This window comes from Oreochromis niloticus, linkage group LG23 (genome assembly GCF_001858045.2).
Source record: "Oreochromis niloticus isolate F11D_XX linkage group LG23, O_niloticus_UMD_NMBU, whole genome shotgun sequence".
NCBI classification, from domain to species: Eukaryota; Metazoa; Chordata; class Actinopteri; order Cichliformes; family Cichlidae; genus Oreochromis; species Oreochromis niloticus.
In genome coordinates, this window is record NC_031986.2 from 39,165,670 (window position 1) to 39,185,732 (window position 20,063).

Sequence of the window (20,063 nt, forward strand, 5' to 3'; positions counted from 1 at the left end):
CCTTTGTTAATGTACTTCCAGTGCTATGACCTTTGTTTACTGTCTGTCTAGTCGGTCTAGTTAAAAATAGATCCAACTGCTCACAGTGGAAACTACATGCCAAACAGGTTTCTAGCTTCAGTCTTTCGGTCGCTTCAGCAATTGGTCGACATGAATTCCGCCGCATCCGTAAGCTTTCGACGTTTTTGCTCCAGGGGTGATTTTCTACCACCGAGACAGCAAGTGAGCTAGCTAGCTGGCTCCCCGTTAAGCTCCGTTGTGTTCGTTCGTCGTCACGTTCTCCTGGTACCTCTCAGAGTGATCAGCAGCTCCTCAGACTCTCACACAGGTGGACACTGTAAACTGAAACTGAAAGGGAAAGAGGTGTCCGAGACGACGAGCAGGCTGGTTACATAATCACAAGTCTCGGTTGTATAAGCTAAATATATATTTTCTTTTAAAGCCATGGCCTGCAGTTTCCTAAACACGGTAAGTCTCAGGTGATTTATTTGCCTTGACAGTTGTAAAAAATTGTACCCGGTGCATCCACATCTCCACACATCCTCTTGGTTTTCAGGATGAGGCGTCTCCAGCGGCTCTGACAGACCTGTGCCTCACCTATGTGAGCCAAAACCTGGAGTGTTTCTGCGTGAAGCGCCCTGATGGCTCCCTCTGCTTCAGGGAGGCTGTACTCTTCCCGCAGGAGCTGGCAGACCAGCTGCTGGCCAAAATGGCCACTGAAGGTAAACCTTTAAAGACGTTTAGGAATAGTAAAGAGTATTGTTGCAGCTTAGCGCTCTACTTTTCTACATACATAAATTATTCATTAGATCTTCAAAGGTCATCATGATACTCATGAGAATGAAAAATCTTAACGTGCACTTGGGGGAAATATTTGAAGTGAAAGCCACTTTAAATTGATGGCCAGTAAACTATATCCTTGCCCTGGGTAAAAAGGCAGTGTTGTGTAAGGTTGTGCTTGATTCCAAAAGATAAATTCACTCTGCTATAGGTCTGCTGAACGACAGCACAGTGGGTGTGTTTCGGAACTGTGAATACTTGCGGTTGAGACGGGCCTGCATCCGTACAGCGCGGATCTCTGCAGAAGCCTTCCAGAAAGCCCTATGCCCTCATAGACTGCTGGAGTTGGATGCTGCCCGGGTCAATGCAGACCTTACCATTCCTGATATCCTGCAGGGGCTGGCCACTAATAAATATTGTCAGGTAATATGAGAGTGTCTCATTTTTTTTGTGGATAACTGCCCTTTATTTCCACAGTATGAAAGTAATTTAAACTTTCTCCCTGCAGGAGTCCCTCCAGCGACTTGTCCTTACAGGTCTCACCATGTCCTCTCTGGAGGAACCAATCTGGTATCGCTTCAGCGCCCTCCAGGGCTTGCGTTCCCTCTCTCTAGCTAATGTAGACTTCTACGACTCTGGGCTAGGCGACGTGTGTTCCCTGCCTCGGCTGGAGAGCCTCGATCTTTCTAATACGTCAGTCACAAACCTGAGCCCGCTGCTGGGCCTGAAGGAGCGGCTGCGCTCACTGACACTGCATCAGTTGAAAAGGCTGGAGATGAGCACTGCTCAGCTGCTGGGAGTCATAGGCCAGTTGAATGTATTGCAGGTTAGTGGTTTGATTGTGTGTCTAGTATTAAACCTGTTTCTCTGTTTTTGTTTTGTTTTTTCAAAAACATTTTAAGAAAGCTCCATCGCTGAGATTTCGTAAGCCGTGCCTGTTTGTGTGTGTGTAAACCTTTGCACATGCAGCACCTGGACATTAGTGATGATAAACAGTTTACCTCTGACGTGGCTCGTCAACTGCTCGGACAGCCGGGGATTCTGCCCGCCCTTGTTTCCCTAGATGTCTCAGGGAGGAAACAGGTGTGTTCATCTGCTTTAACATTCTTATCGGTTTCTTGGTTAAACCGCAGTCAAAGCACACATATTTTAAAGTTGAGTAATTTCTTATATCTGCGAATGTCACAGGTGACAGATGCAGCTGTTAAGGCATTTGTTGAAGAGAGGCCAGGAATGACCTTTGTGGGACTTCTGGCCACAGATGCTGGTTTTTCAGACTTCCTATCAGGAGAAGGAAATCTAAAGGTAAGTGTAGAATAATCATTAATAGGCACAAAACAAAAAGTGAAAACGTCAGGTTTGCTAAAGTATCTTCGGTGTGCCATCAGGTGACTGGAGAAGCTAATGAGACTCAGATCTGTGAGGCACTGCGGCGCTACAGTGAGAGAGAAGGTTTTGTGAGAGAAGCTCTCTTTCATCTGTTCAGCCTCACTCATGTCATGGAGAAACCAAGACCTGACATCCTAAAGGTAAACACATTATCATTGAACCTATTAAGTTGTACTTAATCTTTAAAAGAAATTATAGCATCATATCATGCTTAAGTAGTGCACATAATGTCTTAACCTTTATCAGTGCCATGTCAGCCACAGATATTCTCCTCATGTGAAGAAGCACTATACCATCATTGTACCTCTGCACACTTCAGTTACTCATCATTCTCGGCTTCCCGTTTCTTGATTATTATTTTTTTTATTTCTTCCTCTTTCTTTTTTTTAATAGCTGGTAGTTTTGGGAATGAAGAATCACCCGTCCACTCTGAATGTCCAGCTAGCCGCGAGCGCCTGTGTGTTCAACTTGACGAAGCAGGACCTGGCAGCAGGGATGCCAGTTCGACTGTTGAGCACCGTCACTCAGCTTCTATTGGAAGCCATGAGGACTTTCCCCAACCACCAGCAGGTAGCTTCGTGGCTGGCTGCTTTTGCTCATTCCCAATAAACAGTTAGTTTATAACAGAGATTTTATTTAGCAGGTTGCAATTGGCTGATACAGTTTACACAGGGAACTTTTCTTTCTTCTTCTGTTTTTTTGTCCATTATGTCACAGTTTCTTAGAAAATGCCTCATTGCATGTTATGATGGCTGTCACTGACACAATTTTCCTTTCACACATTTGTGGATTTCTTGATTTTAAATGTGTGGGTTTTGTAACTCGTAACATAAAAGGATGAAATGGTCAATTACAAAAAAAAAAAAACAGCTAATAAGGAAAAATTGGAAATTATAATTATAGATTATAAATCTTTTTAAAGGGCACAAAGTTTTTCCATTTTAAAAGCATCGAGATTGTCGTTGCTCGACATGGATTTTATAGCCAAGTTTTCTTTCTGTTGCCTGTTTATACAGTAGACATTATTACTTTCACTCTCACAACCTGCTTCTGCATACATTAATAATAAATCAAACTTGGTCAACTAAGTTCCCAGGTAGATGTGCTAAACAAAAGTAAGAAATCAAGTTTGAAGGTGAGCACAGTTTTAGTCCAGTATTCTCGAGGGTAGTGGCGGCAGCGTGTCAGCTTTGGAGAACACTGTGTTAGCTGGGTCGTTTGGTAACACCTGTGAGTGTTGCGACAATATGAAATTTAGAAAGATTTGAGGAACTTCCCACAACCACAATAAGTAGTTTCCCTTTTTTCACAAAACAAAAAAACACACGTAAATAGTGCACTGTGTAACATTACATTTGTTTGTTCCTCAGTAACAAGATTTCCAAATCAATACAGCCTGTAATGGAAACAAATACAGGGATCTGGTCACCAGTAGGAATTAACCATTATAGGAAGTGACATGCACAGCCTGATATTGGACAAAAGGATTTGTTAAAGCGGTACTCATTTTATTCTAACATTATGGGGGAAACGTGCTTTGTGTGATAACTGTTCAGTGTTGTGATGATGTACAGTTTCGGTTGGGTTGTGTTTTAGTCACATGCTGAATAGGCAGTTTTTATAGATTGATGGATAATTTATCTATAGAAGCATAATAAAGAATAAAAATGAGTTCACAGTAAATAAACAACACAGTTAAAGTGCCACAGGTGCATAGTGAGTAGAACTTATGCTGTGTGATAGTACAAGAAATTTTGCTCTTATATAAAAGAAAATAAAAATGGGGTCATTAACAGGTAAGACTGAGATTATGTGAGAGAGTGGTACAAATTACAATAATAAATAATATCTACACTATAATTCTTAGAAATATGATTTGAACGTTACTTCTCATGTTTTTTCTGTCAAACATTTTCCCTTTGGGGTGTTTCAATTAGACACAAGTCTTTGAAAGGTTGTGTTGGGAATCCAGCATTTAAAAGAAAAAGCTGTATCCATCCACTGTGGTGACCTTTTATAAATAAAAGGTCACCAAAAGAACCTTTGTTACTTTTGTTGTTTTTCACTGTGTATTTTCCCCATGTCGTCCACTAAAGAGACTCTGTCCACAAAGTAAAGAGGAAAAAAAATGATTTAGCATATGCTTTCTAAACTAGCTCACATGTTTGCATGCGGAATTAATGTTTCTCCTGCTGTAGCGAGCTTGAAAATGCAGTTTATCTGTGAGCACTGTTATATATTAATTTTCCATTATATTTTCCTGCACAGGCTCTAAGTCAGATATAATATTTAACCAGCCTATTGTGACTAAACAGAACTGATAAGAAGATAAAAATATGGGAGCAGCAGTCTGATAGCTTTTAGGTTCTGCAATCATGACTGTTTTCTCTTTTTATAGTTGCAGAAAAACTGCCTGCTGTCTCTGTGCAGTGATCGCATTTTGCAGGAAGTTCCATTCAACAGGTGGGAAACACCACATTTGTTGTGTAAATATTGATCATTTTGTTATTAGTTTTATTTTTATTTGAATTTTTTAATTTTCATTTTTTTGAAAAGTTGTCAAAGATTTTAACTATAAACATGCCAAAATGTGATCAAAGTTAATTCGTAATTCTCGGTTTGTGACGTAAAACATTTTCAGTAAAGGGAGAATTTAAAATGCTCTGCTTCCTTTTACTGTTTGAAGGTTTGAAGCTGCCAAACTGGTCATGCAGTGGCTTTGCAACCACGAAGATCAAAACATGCAGAGGATGGCTGTGGCAATAATTTCCATACTCGCTGCTAAGGTACATTTGGTGTTGTATTAGTACCACATATGCGGTTATTCATGCATTGAAAGTACATCTGTAGGGTATTTTCTTTGAGTGCTGCAACATTTGCTTTTTTGCAGTTATCCACAGAGCAGACGGCCCAGCTGGGAGCAGAGCTGTTTATCGTGAAAGTATGTTTTTTGAGTTGTTCTTTTTTTGTTGTATTGGTTTTTTTTAATCTTGGATGACTTTCATCTGCCTTTACTCGTTTATCGAAAAAAAGGCTGATTTTCATTACAAATGCATTCTCTCTGCCCTGCAGCAACTGCTCCACATCGTGCGTCAGAAGGCAACTCAGGGCGTGGTGGATGCCACCCTCAAATTTACACTGAGTGCACTCTGGAACCTCACTGATGAATCGCCAACAACCTGCCGCCATTTTATCGAGAACCAGGGGCTAGATCTGTTCATTAAAGTTTTAGAGGTACATGGAAATTATGTGAACATGTAAAGAAAAATATGCAATGCTACATACAGGACAAATTTAAGCAGATTTCTATAGGAATTCATCATTACTCTTAATGATGTGTTCCTCCGTATAAGTACGCATGGCTTCGGGGCAAGATGACTCACTGTTGTTTTTATCCCTACCTCCCCCTCTCTTTTTCTGCAGTCGTTCCCCAATGAATCTTCTATTCAGCAGAAGGTTCTCGGGCTTTTGGTGAGTTTACTTCTCTTTTTTTTTCTATCCCGAAGCTAAACTGAATCTAGAATGCATTAACAAAATTAAGGAATCATTATTCCCTGCTCGCCTCTTGATTGTTGTAGAACAACATAGCAGAGGTTGGGGAGCTGCATGGAGAGCTCATGGTGCAGGGGTTTCTGGACCACATCAGCAGTCTGCTGCACAGCCCGGAAGTGGAGGTCAGCTACTTCGCTGCAGGCATCCTTGCACATCTGACGTCACGAGGAGAAGAGGCCTGGGCGCTCAGTCCCAGTCTTCGGTCCTCGCTGCTTGAGCAATTGGTAGGAATGAGCAAGCTTAATGGGAACTCTTGTGCATAAATACGGTTATTGGAAATGTTGGTTTTGAGCGTGATGCGTTTGTGTGTCTGTGCAGCATGCTGTCATTATGAAGTGGCCCCCGCCAGAGTGTGAAATGGTGGCCTACAGGTGAGATACAGCTTCTATTCAATAATGATGGAGTATTATAAAAAGGATGCCAACAAACTTTGACTTTTACCTTATTTGTCTGTTATATATGACAATTTTACCATTTATACCCTGTGACAAACCTTGGCACGAGGGGGAGCTTATGGTACACTGTGGATAGGTTGCCAACAAAGGGGTTAGCACAAAGAAACAGACACACATTTCCCACATTCATACCTATGGCCAATTAAAATCACCAGTTAACATACCAAACCACAGAGGACATGCAGAGTCCAGAGAAAAAGGCTCCTTCAAAACAGGAAACCTTGCAGAGAGGCGACTATGCTAACTATTGTGTCAGCAAAATCTCAAATTTATAGATCTCAGAGAGCCAAATCTTCCAAACCTCATGTTAATATGTTACATTCAGTTCAGTGTTTTGTTTTTCCTTAATATATTTGGAGACAGATCCTGTAATCTCAGGGCACCTAATATTATAACGCCAAGACCCTACAAACCAATAAATTCAAACATTTGGTGACAGTGGCGGGGAAACCCCCTTTAAACTCTAAAACACCTTTAGTAGAATCGGGCATCCTTTATCCTGAGACAGACAAAATAGGAAAAAAAGGTGCACAGACATGATAAATTACAGACAAGGTAAAGCACAAACTGTAAGCAAGTGTAAGCAAAATTAAATGCCAGTAGTAATAGTGACATTTCAGTATAATGTGGATTTAATGTAAGACATTAAGGACAAGTGCATAGTGCATCCCAGCCTCCAGAGCCTAGCATAACAAACGAAAGGTTCAGGGTCACCTGATCCAGTCCTAACCATAGTGTTTATCAAAAATGACCATTTTAAGCTTGATCTTAAATTACAGATGGTGCCTGTCTCTCCCAAAGTGAGTAGCTGGTTTTACATGTAAGGGGCGCGATGGCTGAAGGCTCTGCTTCCCATTCTAATCCTGTCACACAATAATTGTCATTTTCTTCCCTTCTTTAGGTCATTTAACCCCTTCTTTCCCCTACTGGAGTGTTTTCACACCCCTGGTGTCCAGCTGTGGGCAGCCTGGGCAATGCAACATGTCTGTAGCAAGAACGGTGAGACACAGATCCATGCAAAAATAAAACCAAAGCTTATTCTAGCTTAATGTGATGCCTCACCTACTCAAACCCCTTGTGGATACTTCTGTGTGTGCAGCGTCTCGCTATTGCAGCATGTTGTTGGAGGAGGGTGGTCTGCAGCAGCTGGAGCATGTTCACAAACACCCACAGACCCACAGAGACGTCAAACTGCTGGCTGGGAGCATACTAGAGAGCCTACAGCGCCACAGAGCTCGCACCGGCCAGCCACTACACACACACACAAGTCGCCGCCCACCGCCGCAGTAACCTCACAGAGGTAAGGCACGAACAGCAGCTAGCTCAGCCTCACAGAGGTTGAAGATTGATTATGCTTTCATTCTCTTTCAGAAAATCAGAATCTCTGTTGAAGAAGAGGAAATTAAGCTGGGTCCCACCGTGGATGGGAGGTGGTGGTCACGTGTTTGTGTGTGTGTGTGAAAATATATCTCACACACAAACACGGACTTACAAGAATCTCTCAAAATGTAAACTGAACTAAGGACAGAGGCATTGCAGTTCTTTGCACACAGTAACCTTATTTATTTTCTCGCTTTTTTTTTCTCTTTAAAAAAACCATTTCTCTATGTGCTAATCAAAGAATAAGGAAAAAGTAAATTATGATAAACTGTCTGTCACTAGAGCTCAAATCAAATCATGAATTTGTGTTTGGGCCTTTTTCAGTCAGCTTTTGGCATCAAGAGGAATTGTTTTTTTTTTTGTTTTGTTTTTTTTAACCCGAAACATGTCAGTGCACACTTACAAATCTCAGTTTGGGAATAATTCCCCAAAGCTCAGCTGAGGGCCAATACCCTGATACCCTCATATGTTACAGAGTACTATGGATGTCTGAACTGGTTGATTAGCTCTTAAATATACGCATGCCATCGCCCTGAGCTCAAGCATGGGGGTTAGGGTTTGTCTGAATGCTTATACTGTTCGTTTTAGGAATGCCTGCTTGTTTGTTTATGGCAGTGCTCAGTTCACTGAAACCCCCGCCTCTGGGTCTGCAATACTACTGCTGCTCTACTCGTCATTTAGTCTTTTATCAGCTAATGCCTTTGATTTGATGTGACAGCACGCTTGCCGAGGGTGTAGTCAGTGGGTTCGGGCGTTCCAAACATTCAAACGCGATAAACTAAATTATAGAGAAATCATCTTTTTGAGAAACTCGATTGCATTTTTTCTTTAAATTTTCTAAACATTGGGGAGCCCTAAATCAGTCCACTTGGTGGCAGAGCCAGCAGTGCAGAAAGCTCAAGAGGACAATTTACATGATAAGCTGAGTACTACAGTCACATGTGTCTGTTTACGTCCAAGTATACTTTCCTGGACACAAATGGCAATAATGATGTGGCCAGCATAGTGAGGATAGGTGTACATTTGCAGTGAGTCGCATCTGTTTTCTCTTTGAGAAACTTGTGTATATATTTATATATAAGTATCTTTTTGTTATGCGTCTGAGTGTCTTAAAGACAGACAGCACTTCAGTGTGAGCATGTGTGCATATATGCGCTTGTACAAGTGTCTGCATCTCAAAGAGTGTATGTATTTGTACATAAGGATACTGAAGGGGGTGGGGGGGGGGGGGGGGGGGTCGTTGTTTAGGAGTGATTGCATGGAAATTATTCTACTGTATGTTCCGATGTTTTTTCAGTTCCATCTGATTGAACAAAGGGAAAAAAACTGCTTATACAACAATAGAGTGGAAACATTTAAATTATTTAAAGGCATTTCTCTGTACTAAAAGTGACCGGCTGTGTGATATCTGCATCCTACAGGCTGCCATTTTAACAGTTATGCTTCTGCCGTCTAGAGACTTGCTGTAACAGCTTATGAGAATGGCTACATTTTTGTTGTTCATCTCTTATTGCAGGCCTTGTCATTTACTATGCTGTCAACACATACCTACGAAAGAGTACTGGGGAGACATGAAGCAGAATAAAGTACAATTATTTTTGCATTTTGAGAATAAAGTCGACTCCCTTAATCCACAAACTAAAGGTAGGAAAGTGACCACTAGCTGCCAGAATGGAGGTGATTTTCTGGTCAAATTTTATTCTCAAAATGCAAAACTTTTGCTGAAACACTTTGATAAATAACACTTTCTAGATAATGTGAGATAAATTTGTTTGGCAGGAATGTCAGTGACAGGTCAGGAGATTTGAAAAGATTACTGGATGTATGGTAATATAGATAAATATAGAACATTAGGCTCCAAAATGATACTTAAGCAGCTGTCAGCGAAGCATACACACCTCATCAGCTCAGTGAATTGTGGCCCTATTGTATTCTGTAAATCAGTTGTTGATGAGCTTGCTAATGACGCATGTGTCCCAGGCTAATAGTGATCCGTCTCCACAAGGATAGTCTTAGATGACAGAACTTTTGAGTTTTTTTCCCCTTTCACTTTCTTCTGACAAGTCGTGTAGTTGAGTTGAATATCTCCCTGCATAAAAGGCCAGTTTTTAGTTTTTTCCACAAGCGTTTTAATCAATTGGAAGATGCAGAAAGTCAAGGTACTGTATGTCTGCTGTGATTGTGCCATGTTGCTGCTCAGAATCGTATTTTCAAATTTAGAATTAAAGAATGTACATTGCCATAAAACTGGAGATGACCCATGTGCTGTTTTATTTATTTATTTATTTAGTTTCATTCCAAAGATGACCCTGTTACCGATAAAGCAGCAAATATAACAAATTATAAACAATCAGCACTTGTCAGTCTGATCCTGATCCTGTCACAAAAGCAAGCGGCCACTATTGAGGACTTGCATGGCCTAAACTAATGTACTGGCACCGGCTGGGATTCACACAGACAATCAATAGATGTTAATTGTTTATCTGACATCGGGCTATAGAGAGCAGTGTGCTTCTGCATTCACATGTCGGTACGACAAAGAAATCCAGTAGCTCAAAGGAGTTTATTCCCCAGTGTACCGCGGAGCTCTCTTCTGTATGAAGGCTGCCATACCCTCCTGTCGGTCCCGTGTGGGGATGACCTATAAAGAGAGGACAAGTAGATGAGGATTTAAGTGGAGCGAGCATCAAAAGGTCAGTGTCAAAGCTAGACCCAACTAGAATTAAATTGATAACAGCCTCGGCATCAGCTACCGGTTGGGTTGCCTTAGAATTTAGCTCAAAAGAAAATTCCTGAACCACAACAATTATGCCAAATTACAACGAGTAAGTGTTTTGGAAACAATAAGCAAGAAGTGGAAGACTTACTCGGGCATAACACATCCTCTCTATCGCCATTGCTGAACCGATGTCGACCTGCAAGAGAGAACAGTCACTAAATTCACTGATGTAAAGACCTTTGAAGAAGATCTGGGATTCATAATGTACCTCCATGCCTCTGTTCATTGCCTCTTTAGCCATCCGCACCGCAATAGGAGCCTGAGCAACAGAAACAAAAGGGGTTAGGTGCTGATGGTATTATCTCCTTCCATCCTAAACCACCTGAATTGGCTCTACTTTAAGTATAGGACCTTTGGAATAAAAAGGCCAATGATAGACACAAAAACGCTCACCTTCCTTTACGTTTTTGTCTCTGATACTTTATGCATTTCACTCTACCGCTGACGGCCCTTTATGTTGTTGTTTATTCTACTTTTTGTTCAAAAATTACAAAATTAAAATTTGAGAGAGAATCAAAAATCAAAAAATATTAAACTGTTGATCAATCAATTTAAGCAATGCATTTCTACTGAAATTTAACTGGAGGAACTCTTTACAGTTTAATCACATGCAAGCAGCAGTATATTTGTCTTAAAAATTCTGGGAAAACATAAGTGCCAAAATAAAGATCTACAGCCTCTTATTATTTCCTCTGTGCTCCCTCACTTTGATTCAGTGCAAGATCCTGTTAATCAATCAATCAATCCGTGCTAAGTCGAGCATAAATGTGTTGGAAAATGTGAGTGTATGGTGCTATTTGTGGTCCATTTCTCCACTTGACTGCCACTCTAACCCCACTGACTGTGGGCATCTGAACTGGAGTGAAAGATATATGGAATGACAGAGGCCTGGAGAGAGGGACAAGCAGAGGGAGATGGTGAGAGGGAAGGTGGGAAGAGGGGAAAAAAAACAAGATGGAAGAAAGGAAAAAAGAAATGCATTGTTTTTGTTCCCTCCCCCTCCACTGCATCCAGAGGAGGGAGAAGGAAGTGAGAAAAGGTAAGGGAGCAGATCCCCCTGCCTGAAGGAGGAGAGATGCAGCAGTATCTGAGCTGTAGCAGCATGAAAAAAGTGTTTGTACTCTAACCTGGGGCAGTATCTCCCTGGCCAGGCTTAGCGCCTCTCTGTAGGCAGCGTCTCCTGTCTGGTTCTGTTCTACTACTCTGTTTATGAGCCCCATCTCCAGAGCTGTCTGTCCTCCCACACGCCTGCCTGATAACAGACAAGGAGAGACAGTGACACACAAAATCCTTGCTCACTGATGAGCATTCAGTGCCACTAAAATCACATCAATATTTCTGAATTACTACCTGTGAAAATGAGCTCTTTGGCCAGAGTGACTCCGATCATCCGCGGCAGACGCTGACTGCCCCCTGCAGGACAAACCACCTCAAGGTCAACTTATCACAGCTGCTTTATCTCTATTTACATACAGTCAGTGCAGTCCAGGGTCATTTCAGTGACCTCTGTTCGTCTTACCCGCTCCTGGGAGCAGCCCCCGTGTCGTCTCAATAAGACCCATCTGTGCCGAATTTGCTGAAATACACACACACACACACACAAACAGAGGACAGTTGAAGGTCCAAGTGCCATTAAGCTGGAGAGAGTGCAAAATCTGACTGATGTCTCTGTCAGAGCAATTGACACAAACACCTGCTCACCTAGCTCATCTGTGCTCAACCAATCACTGAGCTGCTGCGCCTAATATAACCAATCACATGAAGGTTCAAACGCATGAACAGCTGGGCAGATGTGGCTTCATTAGTCCCCAAGCTCATCAACAGATCATTAGAGCTCCATCGCCTCAGGACTTTGTTTTTAGCTTGACCATTGTGCATATAACACATTTACATTTGTTCAAAGCTGTTTAAAAGCTGCTAAGACAGTTTAATTTCCCCCCAAGTTACTTATATAGAGTTGAGAAAGTTTTGTTTCATTTTAGAAGATATTGTTTCAGTAAATTACATTTTCATTAACTGTGATAGCTGAAATTGTGTAAATATTGTGTGAATAGTACAACATATATGCGGTTAAACTAAATAGTGCTATAAAAAAATTAATGTCAGTCTACATATAATGGAAACTTTAAAAATACACAGTATTTTGAAATCTTTTGAGAAATCTTTTCTTATTTTTTCCTTACTTAATAACTGTCTTTGTGCTATCTAAGATTATTTTTTGACCCCCTGGGGAATCCTGTGAGTCCAATGAGGAAATTGTAAATCAAGAGAATTGGCCCCAAGTTGAAACTGCTAATCTCCACCACTGATCTGATATGAGTGGATTGGTAACAGCTGTAAAGGGAAGAGCTGTTCTAACCTGATTAGCATCACCTGAAGGAAGAAAGCAGATCCGATTCAGAGTTGACAGATGAAGGTTCAGAGGTTACTCACCAGCAGCGCGAAGGTCACAGGCCAAGGCCAACTCCAATCCACCTCCCAGTGCAACTCCATCCATCGCTGCGATGGTCGGCGTGGGCAACAATGCTGCCAGGTTATTGAAACAAAGTGAGCAAAGTTTACAAATGGATAAACACATTTAGCTTGAAAAAAAAAAAACTAAGACTGACTAATCACCCAACCTTAATGTTTTTTTTGTTTGTTTTTTTACCTATTTGAGTCATGAGGGAGCGCAGGCCGTGAACAAACAGATCGGACTCAGAGTTGTTCATCAGAGCTCTCTCCTTCAGATCGGCACCTAACCATACATCATAACGCACATGGTCACACATCATTACTGCACACTTTGATCACACTTTCCTGGCACCAGAGATCACTCACCTGCACAGAAAACGCCTGGCACTAAACTCCTGAAGATAACCACACGCACCGCTGAGTCATTGTACAGAGTGGAAACCACCTGCCTCATCTGCACACACACACACGTCATCATGTCTCAGTGGCTGCTGCAAATGTGTTTAATATGTGTGTGTGTGTGTGAGGAGAGAGAGAGAGAGAGAGAAAGACGTGGAAGTCTCCTCACCTGTGACACAAACACATTGCCGAGAGCATTTCTGGCTTTGTGCCGGCACATCAACACTTCTACGATCCCTGAGGAAAAGAAAACAACAACAGGAATAAAGGGCAACAGCTAGAAATTAATCTTGCTGAGTGTTTATAAACGTGCCGTTTACAATTCAGTAGAAATGTGGGTTCATTAACTATTTATTTCCACCGTGACCATGATGGAAATCAAGCCTATCAAGCCATGGAATCGGCTTTCTACACTCATCTTAGTCTGGAAGACACCTAGCAGGCCTAATACATAAAACATATCCTGAAACAAAAATATTTAATTTGTAACAAAAGCCAGTTGAAACCTAAAACGCTCACATATAAGTGTTAAAATACTCTGCTGTTAAAAGAAAATTAAAGAAACACATCAGATTCTTGTGGGATATATCTACTGATATGCTACCATCTACTGATGGCCTGAAACAATGTTACAGGCAGCATAACGTTCACCGCGACTTTTCCAATCCCTCCCATGTCTGTCACTTGTGCTCAGGGTGAACCTGCTATCATCTGTGACAAGCACAGGACGCCAGTGGTGGACCTGCCTATTGGGCTCCACGGTGCTGGGCAGTGAACACAGAGCCCATCCTGACCTTCATAAAGTCTATTTCTGACTCCTTGGCCAGAGATATTCACACCATATGTCTGTTGTAGCTCAATTTGTAGGGCTCATCCTTGCATAAAGGAACAGATATCAGTCCTGCTGATGAGTTAAGGACTTCTATGGCCATGTCCAGCTCCCCTAAAGTAACTGCCTGTTTCCTGGAATCCATTCCATGTGCTGTGACTGTGCTGGGAGACAACACAACCCTTCTAGCAATATTGTTGTACCATCCTGGAGGATTTGGACTACCTGTGCCACCTCTGTAGGGTGCAGGTATTGCTCATGCTAACAGTGGTGACACTGACCCTAGCCTTATGCAAAACTAATGGGAAAAAAAGTCAGGAAAGATAAGAAGGGAAGAAACTGCTAGTGGCCTCTACCTGTAAATGCATTCCTGTTTTGGGCATTGTCTCATTGTTACTCTTCTGTTGTATCTGTTGTTAATTTATTTAACACTAAAGCAGCTGAAACTGATTAACAAACCTCACTGCTACTTACGGTAATTGACCAGATCAATATCCCAGAAGTTTAGCTGACTTGATGCTACAATCTGATTAAAATGTGCTCCTTTACACATTACTCATCCCTGACACGTGACATGTGTAAAAAATAATGTCAAACACACAAAATAAACATGGAAACAATAAAACTACATAAAAATATGTTCGCACAATGCGAAAATGGCTCGATTGTGCGCATGAAACTTATTAAAAACACACATTACTATGCATTTAACACATAACTCGAATAAAAATGTATTAAGAGTAGCAAATTAATGATATAGTCAGTGAAAAAATTAACATTTCGTGCAAAATTAAAGAAATAAGGGGGTGAAACACTACTTTTCAACTCCCGGCAGAATATGGTTACTTTCTCCTTTCTTTATACTACTACACGCCTAAATAAATGTTTATGGATACTTTGAACTGACTCGGAGTTCTGATAAACAGTAACGCGTTATGCAACTATACTTAAACAATTGTTCTACTAATCAGTAATAAAACAGTACTGGAGCTCGGTGTTAATATATAACCTAATTACTGATTTGTTTAAGTCTCCATATAGTCGGATCATTCATGTGAAGTCTCCTTGTTATGTTAAAAAGTACAGTTTGAATTCATGAGAATAAATTAATGCCCTTGAACACAACCGCCCGTTTCAATAGTAATCTAGAAATACGATAACCTGTGGGAGTTATCGACCAGTTACCAGGCAGCAAGTAAACACAGAAATTTGACATCTGCGAGGGGTTCCGTGAGACTAAAGCGTTGAGAAGATGTAAAACACAAAATATGTTTCTCCAAACTTTCGTGTTATCATCATACAGTTATGCAAAAAGTGCTCCTACCATCGTCTTTCCCCTCTAACCGCTTTAAATCCACCTCTACGGCAGCTGCCGCCTCAGTGTGCTGCCTGCGGCTTTGTGCGCGACTGTATCCCGTCAGAGGCCGACCGCCGCCGGCCAGGAGTCGCGCTCTTCCCTGCGGAATCACATGGGAAGTTCGGCTGTGAGTTTCCCTCTTAATCACAGCCCCGTATCTCCACAATGAGCACCTCGGCCCTGTCAGTCTGCAGAGGATTGTTGTCATGCTTGTCTTTTACTTTGCTGTGCAGCTTCTAGAAGCAGGAAGACCGTGCAACAAAAGTTAACGCTGCAGGAAGTTTAATGCTGCTTTCTTCCTGTGAGAGGAGGGACTTGGATGCTAATGACCCTTTTTAACGCCAGCATACTGGAAGCAAAGTGCAAGAGTGGCTGAAACAAGGTAGTACCCACGAGGGTCACTCTTTTATAATGTAACAGTGAAATGTTTGAAATTAGTGTCATATTTTTAAAACGTGGGATTTTTATACTTCCTGATTACAGTCATTATTTCCTTCTAGAAGAGTAAGACTGAAAATTGTGTTGTGAAAGTTTACTTTTACTTCTTCATCTCCCTGACACACACCCACACACACACTCAGTCTTGACATCGCCTGAACATGAAATCAGTTCTCACATTAAATATACTATGATTTAATTTTAAGTCCCTCCAGTGTGACTGTAAAGACATTTAGATCCCGACCATATGACAACAAACACACGTTGTCCTCCAGCCTGTTGTCCTGTCTCTGGAGTGTCCAGTCTTTGGCCAGACATCACACAGCTTGTTGAGGTAAGGTTTTCCGTCAGACTTCTCATGTCTAGTTTGACCATGCATTATTGAGCGGGTCTTTACAGCTTATGCAATCACGAAGCCAGACAGTTGCTTTGATGGCACAACGGCCTGAGATTAGAGAGTCTGGTCTGTGTTTCTATTTTAACTTTCAAGTACATCTGATTACATTCAAATCAATCAGATTACATCCAGTGTGCCACGGCACTGTTCAGAGTCCATTTTAATGCGGCCTCTCTTTGTTTACCCTTCCTAATTAACATGGATGCCAATGGCTCTGGGCAATGAATCATATTAATTTGTAATTGAAATGTAAATTAATCATCGGTGCAATGTGTAGTTGGCTGTGTGTGCTGCAGGGTGTCAGGTCACGAGAGTGGGCAGGAAGAAGTGGGAAAGTGAGATTGAAACTATGCCCATAATTGCACAGATGCATATTTAAACACACATTTTTTAATCATATAAATTCCACCACTAATCACAGACAAATGGAATAAATAAAAGAAAAGGGGGAATAGAGGAAGAAAGAATGACAGGTAAAATAAGAAACATTTAAATATAGATGTTCAGTTGCTGATAAGGCTTCATTTGAGAGGCAAAGAGACAGAGAAAAGAGATCTGTATTAGTCTGTAGGTTCTGTTGCAGTGAGGTGGAAAGTTACCTGAGGGATTTGGAGGAGAACAGGTTGTCCAGATTTGATGTCTGGCAGGTTTGCCTTCCTCTTCTCGTGTGTGCCTTGAGACGGAAAACTGATAGAAGATGACACTCACAGTTTGAGTGTGAGGGTGTGTGAGTGACAGAAACTGAGCCTGATGGACTCTGACTGATGTAGACAGTCTGTTCCCAGAAAAGATGCACAGGTTGGACTCACATCACTCCAGCACTCTGGGACAAAAGCAGGCAAAGATTAGTATTCCACCATTACTGTTTCTTTTTTCTTTTTTTTACAAAAAAAACAGAGAAGTAAGTATTTGTTCTGCATTTTCATGACTTTGGTGGTTATTTCCAAGACCTACATTTTCAGACTTTATCCTCTTTTAACAAACATCACAGAAACAACACACTTTATTCGGTGTCAACCACACATTGATTCCCCTCCACTCCTGCAGGGGTCAGCCTCGTATCAGAGGGCTGATTCGAGGTTTGTGAACTCTGTTCACAGGGGCTTTCGTTTGCCCTCTCAGACATGCCTCCAGCATTATCTTCATTAAAGCCCAGGGCTGAGTTTGTTCACAGTGGGCTGGTGATGGCTGACGAGGTAGGGTATGAGTCAGAGGGAGTGAGTTGCATTTAGTTACCAGATATGTCTGGGAAAAGTAAGACGGCACAATGAGCTCATCAGGGCGCGTGCAGTGCGTTTGAGCTTTACATCCAGCGCTTCATCACACTGATATGCTGTAATACTAGCACATGTGATTCTATTATAAACACCTATAAAGCACCAAGGTGGATTTGAAATCATCCAAGGTCTTAATTTACTTACATAACTATGGAAGAAACAACAATTGTGCAACACTACCCTGTTTGTTTATAAGTATCTCAGTGTCATAAGTCTGTGTGTGTGTGTGTGTGCGTGTGTGTGCGTGTGTGTGTGTGTGTAAGAATGTGTGCAATGAAAAGAAGAGTGATGAGGTAAAGAAAATGAGAGCAGATGTGTTTTCAGGTGATCCTGATTTGTGCGTGAGGTGATTTGTGAGGGGGCAGAGAAGGATGTTACGTGAGCACACTGAGCATAGAAGCAGGGTGGAGTGGATAAATATGCTCTGATGATACTACAGATTGATAAAGCTGCTTTTGCTTGCCAACAGAATCCCATAAAAATGTACCTCAGTTACATTTATCAACTACAAATCAAAAGTGTAAAAAAATCCACATTAAGGGAAACATCTGGTAAATGTCTATATTTTTACCAAAAAACCTCCCAAAACCAAAAAAAGTGACACAATGATGAGAAAGAGGAGAAACATGGTAAATGAGGGGTTCACAAATGTCAGTTTAAAATTTCATGTAAGCCCGCTTGCTGAGATATTTCCGTCTGTATCTGTGAGCTAGGCTGCTGCACTGGCTCCATGTGCATTTATTAAAATGAACATGGACACTAATCTATTTTTACTCAATCCCACATACTTCATCCTGATGTCTTATGCACTTAGGAGAGCACCGTTGTTTAGTATCCCACAGCTGAAAACTGAAAGCTGCACATTCACATATTCATTTTTTGCTTAAAAAAAGTCTATGTGGCCCAGCTGTTTAGGGAAATTATTGCATATGTGATTTATTTATGAAGATTTATATCCTTGGTAGGATTCATGTGACTTGGAATTGAGTGTAACAGATGAAGTTTAAAAATCAGTAATAGTAAACATTGCATCTTGGCATTGCTGGTTTTAGTCTTTTCACTTTTTTAGTCTTTTCAGATATATATATAGCTGTTCCTAGCACTTCATTTTTCTGGACTGAAACCTCTGATGTATAGTGGCTGGAATCTGCTGGAGACATGCTTCCAGTTTAGTTGCCTAACCCTTCCATTACCACTGGGACCATTATAGACTAGAACATCTGCTCCAGCTGATCCTTCAGCCCCTGATAGTTTTCTGGTGCTAAGGATGCATCTGGATAGTGTAGTGACATTATTACTATTTTTGAAATAAACCAGGTGTTTGAATCCCGATCAGGATGTGCATCTAGCAAGTATCCACAGTTTGCACCCCAGTGCTACTCAAGTCTGCCTTGGAAAATAAGTATACATACAGCTAACATCACCCAGTTTGCTTCTTATAGGCCACGTGTTTACCCTGAGAACTCAAAGCAAATTTTACTACAATCCTCATTCATCATTCATCCAAACATGCACAACAGGAACCCTTCTATACACACCTTGTCTGACATTCACACACACACACCTACGCTATGATCTAGGATATTTTGACATGGAGACTGGAGAAGCCGAGGAGTGACCCACCAACCACCTCCTGAGCCAGATGAGCCTACATGTTGGAGAAGCTCGAACATAGTTATGAGCAGTGAGCTGTTTCTATATGTTCACAATAATGGACAAAAATATCCTGTTTACAGTGGTACATGCTCATTTTTCACATGTCAAATTGTAAGGTCAGCATATGTTTAAGTAACCCAGTCAGCCTTCTGAGTGCTCCATGCACACAGGTTCATTTAGTTTTTTGGGGTTTTTTTAATTCTTGACTCTTTATGATGTCAAAGAGAGCCAGTACTCATAGTATGACCAGACCTGCTACACATATGTGGCTGTGAGCACTCTCAACCCTTTTTGTGAGAGACAGGCAGTAAAAGCTGTTTAAAAGTGAAGGGGAAAGGGAGTGAAATAGATTTTTTTCTTAACAGGCGCTGCACCAAAGCAGCGTTAAATATAAATAAGGAACCCTTTGAACTGCAAAACACTCAAATATGTTAATGTAACACAGGATTATGTTAAGTACTCAAATGCTCCCTGGACAGCACTGCACATGAAAATATGATTTTGACCTTTTTCAGATTAGTCCTCTTTATGGCCATGCTGAGCCATTACAGGCTGTAAATACAATGTAATGTCCACATGTTCAGTCTCTTTATACTTAATCTTCTCTATCCATAGCATCCAGTACGGAGGCAGTCTGTGTGACTGATAGATGACTGTACTCTTGGCTCAGTTACATTAAAGTGATGGACTTGGACACAACCTGAAAATAAAGAGCCTCGGCCTTATAGCCTGAGAGATTGTGCAAAATGGGAGAAGAGTTACAACCATACTGAACCACAAAAAGAGAAAGGGAGAGTGGAGTTATAGCTATATGCTCGGGAAAAGTGAGTATTTTCAGCTGTTACAAAAAGAAAAACAATTTGTCTTGTCATTATTTAGTCCAGCAATTTCTCCAAAGAAAAACAAAAGGATGTGAAGTAG

The 20,063-nt window shown here is 41.2% G+C and overlaps 2 protein-coding genes across 2 annotated transcripts; one reads left to right on the forward strand and one right to left on the reverse strand.

The window, feature by feature from the left end:
* Nucleotides 1-16: 16 nt before the first annotated feature.
* Nucleotides 17-10,023, forward strand: zyg11 (zyg-11 family member, cell cycle regulator). Its single transcript, XM_019351829.2, has 18 exons — nucleotides 17-468; nucleotides 557-722; nucleotides 992-1,203; nucleotides 1,289-1,606; nucleotides 1,750-1,863; nucleotides 1,969-2,085; nucleotides 2,169-2,309; nucleotides 2,563-2,739; nucleotides 4,568-4,632; nucleotides 4,856-4,955; nucleotides 5,060-5,110; nucleotides 5,242-5,403; nucleotides 5,593-5,640; nucleotides 5,748-5,945; nucleotides 6,040-6,092; nucleotides 7,078-7,175; nucleotides 7,276-7,476; nucleotides 7,548-10,023. Exons 1-17 carry the CDS (start codon nucleotides 445-447, stop codon nucleotides 7,464-7,466), a joined length of 2,235 nt encoding a protein of 744 aa, XP_019207374.1. The 5' UTR covers nucleotides 17-444; the 3' UTR covers nucleotides 7,467-7,476; nucleotides 7,548-10,023.
* echdc2 (enoyl CoA hydratase domain containing 2) lies at nucleotides 9,932-15,678 on the reverse strand. Its single transcript, XM_003439889.5, has 11 exons — nucleotides 15,342-15,678; nucleotides 13,358-13,425; nucleotides 13,156-13,243; nucleotides 12,986-13,072; nucleotides 12,769-12,861; nucleotides 11,855-11,911; nucleotides 11,686-11,748; nucleotides 11,463-11,587; nucleotides 10,544-10,594; nucleotides 10,424-10,471; nucleotides 9,932-10,197 (listed from the first exon to the last, which is right to left on the reverse strand). The coding sequence occupies exons 1-11, from the start codon at nucleotides 15,580-15,582 to the stop codon at nucleotides 10,120-10,122; spliced, it is 999 nt and encodes a 332-aa protein (XP_003439937.1). The 5' UTR covers nucleotides 15,583-15,678; the 3' UTR covers nucleotides 9,932-10,119.
* Nucleotides 15,679-20,063: the final 4,385 nt, after the last annotated feature.